The 5,460-nt window shown below is 43.6% G+C and overlaps 1 protein-coding gene across 4 annotated transcripts in view; it reads right to left on the reverse strand.

Annotated features, from left to right (window-relative positions):
• The window catches only part of Arih2 (ariadne RBR E3 ubiquitin protein ligase 2), a 58,554-nt gene that overhangs the window by 4,194 nt on the left and 48,900 nt on the right, over positions 1–5,460 (reverse strand). For all 4 annotated transcript variants that reach the window (XM_013346612.2, XM_026779272.1, XM_026779273.1 and 1 more), the window contains 5 exons: positions 4,445–4,495; positions 4,330–4,351; positions 1,448–1,599; positions 953–1,096; positions 372–440 (listed from right to left, as the gene is read on the reverse strand). In XM_013346612.2, the coding sequence (XP_013202066.1) occupies positions 372–440; positions 953–1,096; positions 1,448–1,599; positions 4,330–4,351; positions 4,445–4,495 (438 nt within the window). The remainder of the gene's footprint in view (positions 1–371; positions 441–952; positions 1,097–1,447; positions 1,600–4,329; positions 4,352–4,444; positions 4,496–5,460) is intronic.

Here is a 5,460-nt window from a genome sequence, read left to right on the forward strand (position 1 = left end):
TCAAAAAAAAAAAAAAAAAAAAAAAAAAGTTAACCATGATATATTTTTTCCTGGTGGGATAATGAATAATAATATAAATGCTATGTTTTCCACATTTAAGTGATATAGAAAATTTACTTTATCAACAGCAGAAACAAGCATATTTAAGAGGAAGAACTAAAGGAATAAATGGCAAGTATAATGTAAGAATGTGCATGGTATGGCCACTAGCTATCCGAGAGGTCTGTTTTACAGATGTCCAGAGCAGAGAAGAAATCTTACATAAGACAGTCTGATTGTGTTCTCCCAAGACCCTCTTCACTTGTCAAGTACTGGTAAGAATGGGCTCCTCTAGAGCTGCAGAAAAAAGCAGAAGGGCAGCTTTGGCTTACCAGCTTCTTCCTAGGACCAGACTCCATGTAGTATGCATACGGATAGGTGTATTGCAGGGTGTATCGACACTGTAATAGGAAAGAAAAAAGCTCCTGTACCTTTCTAACTGGCCCACATCCCTTACAATTCATATCCAACCATGTAAATGGGGACTCTAGACATGAGGCCAAAACAGAGATGATCCATTACAGGAAGACACAGGGAAAAATGAAACCACAGAACCACCATGTTTAAACTGTTTACCACCACCAGACGCCTCAGGATTTTAGTTGGACATTAAAGCATATGTATCTTAATACTTATCAATCATCCATTTTCCTTTCAGTTATCCAGAGATCAGACAAAGGAGAAAAAGACTAATTTTCACTGTTGGCAGGAGGCAGTAAAACCATTCAGAAATCCCATAGACATCTAGCAAAGGGCTGGGACTGCTGGTATATTCAGCACAGGGAAATGTGCATGCAGAGCTATGCAGGGTACCAAATTCCCCTTCCTTTCAGAGGTGGCTTCTCACCCTAATGTTTGCAGCAAACAAGGAGAAAGTTGGGATTCAGTGATGGAAGAGTGAAATGGGAGATACCTTGGCCAACAGCTTAGCAGCGTTCTGCAGGTATTGCCAGTCAATCCACGTCCCCAGATTGTTCATAACCCTCTCCTGAATCTTCTCATGAATCCGTTGGTATGTTTGTGCCTCAAGCTGCAAACTTTTATTGTGGTTTTCCCACTACACAACAGAGGAAGAAGGAAAAACATAGGAGTCTCAGAAACATATAGAGATCAAGACAGGAATTTAGGACAAACACCCTGGCTGGTAGGCCATGCCCACAGATGTCTCTGTCTTATGGAAAAGACTGACCACAATCCATCCTTCAGCTAAGGTAATACCAGGTCCTTCCCTGTGCAGTTGTCCTGTACGACTGAAAAGCCACATTTGCCAAGAGGCAATGCTCAGGAGGCAGGTGCAAGAGCGCCATTCAGTGGCTTCCATATGCACATGGCATCCCAATGATCTCACCTTAGCAGGTCAGAGGAAAGAACCTACTCTGGAAGGGCAGGGATATGAGGAGACACCTACCCTCTCAAAGTAGAACAAGTACTTCTTGAGGGCCTCCCTGGCCTGGGCTTGCTGACTCTGGTTGACGATGTCAGGGTTCTCCTTGTACCGACTGCACTCATAATACTCACTGCCGTGCGTCTTCCAATCTCCTAGACACATCCAGCAGAAGTCTGCACAGAATAGAGGGTGGGTCATTCACCTTCGTAAGACAATCACACACTCCTCTAAGGCACAGGCAGAGGAGTAGGAGGAAGAGTTAACCTGAGCAGAGACTCCCAAGGCTGCCTCTTTGCAGAGAGATGTGCAATTCTCATTCTTGTCACAACTGACTGTCCCCAAAGCTTGTCAGTATAGCCAATGGTCATGGGCACACATGCTGTGTGCCTTACTGCTGACGGTACAAAATCACAGGTCAGCTTGTTCAAGGCATTGTGAGAAGCAAAAATACCCACATGAGCACCCCCTGACCCCATCATCTAGAACACACAGCCGATAGAAAACACTGTCCTAATTACCTTAAAGTTCCTACTTATCCTAAGATTTTATATAAAACTGGAAACAAAAGCTTCTTCCCGTTTTAGTATATGTGCTCCTATTATATGCACACACAAGGACAGAGGTCAATACTAATGTTGTTCCTCAGTTGCTACTTAACATTTTATTTCATTCTCTCCCCACCCCCTCTCGACAAGCTCTAGAGTTCATCCAAATAGGTTAGGGCAGCTGACTAGCCAGCCAGAAGTACCAGGATTTTACTTGTCTCTGTCTCCCCCAACATCAGGATCACAAGCATGTGCCTATATCCAACTTTGTTACTTGGGCTTTGGGGACTGACCTCAGACTGTCATGCCTGTGTTACAGCAATGACATTACTTACTGAGAGCTATCTTTCCCACCCTTTCCAAAAATGTGTATTAGTATAAAATCTCTATCTAATCGATAGTTCATATGCAGTTTCCACATTGAGGAAGGCAAGAAGAAAAGAATCTGAAGTATGCTATGTAGGGCTGGGAGATGCTCAGTAGTTAAGAGCACCGACTGCTCTTCCACAGGACCCGGGCTCAATTCCCAGCACCCACATGGCAGCTCACAACTGTCTGTGACTCTACGAGACACCCTCACACATACATACATGCAGGCAAAGCACCAATATGCATATAATAAAAATAAATTATAAAAAAATACTCTGCTTAAAAGGTATGCTATGGGGGGCTGGAGAGATGGCTCAGTGGTTAAGAGCATTGCCTGCTCTTCCAAAGGTCCTGAGTTCAATTCCCAGCAACCACATGGTGGCTCACAACCATCTGTAATGAGGTCTGGTGCCCTCTTCTGGCCTTCAGGCATACAGACAGAATATTGTACACATAATACATAAATATTAAAAAAAAAAAAAGGTATGCTATACATTCAAATAACAACTGGCATCTACTATAGAGAGATTGCCCACAGTTTGTTAGGTGTTCAAGATCTATCTAGTCCATGTTCTGCTCTGTCTCTACCAGCAAACCTATTAGAGAAAAATCCTGTTTCCCAGGATTCATAGTTTATCCCGGGCAATGACTTTCCAAAAGGACATCTAGAGAAGGAAGGTCAACGCAGACAGCCACAGTTATTCAACTTCTGTTTCCCAGAAACCCTCTTCTATCAGTAGATCCCACCGTCCCTTCCTTCATCAGTTAGGCTTGTTGTAAGGGGTAACACATTGCTCAGGGTTGCTCCATCCAGTGAGTGACAGAACTAAAGAGCAAACTCTGGCTGTTGAGAGACAAGGATATGAGGCTTCTCAGGCATTAGAAATATGCCATATAGTCTGCACTTTTCTTCCTGTTCTTTTTGGTTTTCAAGAAAAGGTTTTTCCTTGGAGCCCTGGCTGTCCTGGAACTCACAGAGATTCGCCTGCCTCTGCATCCCAAGTGCTGGGATTAAAAGCGAGCACCACCACCGGACCTTCTTCCTTTCCTTTTCTTCTTCTAGGTTCCAGGATAATTAACATGAGAACCACGTTGGCCTCAAACATCTGTGTTCAACCAATTCTCTTTCCCAGTTTCCCATGTAGCTGGCTACAAAGAGACCCAACACACAACTTTTTTCTTAAAAAAAAAAAAAAAAAGGAAAGGAAAGGATTTTACTTGGCACCCTGTAAAGAGAGCAGTGAGCCCAACAAGAGCCTGACTCCCACTCTTCTTTAAACAACACACATGTGCAATGTCCTGCTCGGTCCTGATGGTGGAGACCTAATCAGAAGTCCTTCTGGAAACTGCTCTGAACTAATCTTAAACTGATTTTTAGTACCATGGCAAAGCCATGAACAACCTTTTCTAAAAGACACCTCTTATGGCATCTTAGATAATCAATTTTATTGATATCTGTCTGTTTTGGCAAAAAGAATAGAAGACACTAAAACCTTCAACTGAGTGTTTTGGTACATGCCTATAATCCAACCGCTGTACTGGATGACTGAGGATCATAATCATCACACAAAACTTGACTTTTAACTACACATCAGCAAGAGGGCAGTGGAACAAATGCTCATCCCGCAAAAAAAAAAAAAAAAAAAAAAAAAAAAAAAAAAACAAAAAAAAAAAAAAAACCCTAAACCTGCACTTATGCCAGTTAGTCTTTTTTTTTTGATTTCTGTGTGTAATAGTCCTTGCTGTACTGGAACTAGCTCTTGTAGACCAGGCTGGCCTTGAACTCACAGACATCCACCTGCTTCTGCCTCCCAAGTGCTGGGATAAAAGATGTGTGCCACAACCGCCCAGCTAGCATAGTCTTAAGTGAGGGAGGTTCCCCTTTGTTTTGCTGTTTCATTACAAAAGAACTCACTAATCAGTAATAGAAATCAAAGTACAAGAAACATAGACCACGCTCCCGGACCGGAGACCAGGTCTGCGACTCACCATGCTTACACTTGGAGCATTGCTGTCAGAGAGAAGAGAAGAGAACACATTAAGGAAGAATACTCTGACCAAGGGCTCCATATCACACATGCAGATGCTATCTGCTTCTGCTCACCATGTGATTGCAGCCTCCGTTCTTCTCAATGCAGATGTTGCACTTGGGACACTGAGGAGACAGAAGGGTGCCATTAGGCTTATACATCAGCCCAGCTCTAAAAAAAATTACACAACACTCCAGGCCCTCGTGCCCAGTAGCTCATTGCAAGCACTTCTGGGGAGGTGGGAGTCTCACTTAAATGTGGCAAGTTGCTGAGGCTGGAACAGCAATTCAAGGAAATGAGGTCAGCATGTTTGGCTCTGAGATAATCCGAGTTCCAGCTGAGCCCCACTAAGTCTTCTACCACCTGTCCTTTCTGTAGCACCACTCAGATGAAGCCCAGGCTAAGGCAGCAGAAAGCCTGCCTGATGGGAGAATGGCCACCATGGACGAGGCCCTGCTGAGCTTACTTGAACTCTGGCTTCCTGAAGAGGGTGTGGAAAACACCTCAGAACACCTCTCACTTGGAAAAGGCCAGAAACCCCAGGACTAGACTGACATGGAGCCCCCCCACTATGGTGATTTAGTCTATGTAGAGGCCTGAGTGCGTCAGTGAGGCACTGCACAATGAATTCTGCCCCAAGGGGAAGCTTTAATGAATATTGACAATCTCTGGGCTTGTATTACAGTCATGTTATTTATGAGCTAGGTCAATTAACCACTCCACTCCTAGGGCTATCAAAACTTGGTACAGTTTCAATAAAAATCAGGGTTTTCCTAATTAGCTCTTCCTAGGGTCAAACTTTTCTAAGTATTTTGGAATTTTATTGAAATAAGCGCATCTGGGGCTGGAGATGGCTCAGCAGTTAACAGCACTTGTTGTGCTTGCAGAGGACCTGGTTAGGCTCAATTTCTAGTACCACACAGTGGATCAAAATCACCCGTAACTCTAGTTCTAGCATATCCAACAAGCATGTATGTGGTGCACATACATGTATTCAGGCAGGAATTGCATACACATAAAGTAAAAAAAAAATTATTCCAGCCTGGTCTACAAGAGCTAGTTCCAGGACAGGCTCCAAAACCACAGAGAA

The sequence above is a fragment of the Microtus ochrogaster genome, chromosome 5 (genome assembly GCF_000317375.1).
Source record: "Microtus ochrogaster isolate Prairie Vole_2 chromosome 5, MicOch1.0, whole genome shotgun sequence".
In the NCBI taxonomy this organism is placed as follows: Eukaryota; Metazoa; Chordata; class Mammalia; order Rodentia; family Cricetidae; genus Microtus; species Microtus ochrogaster.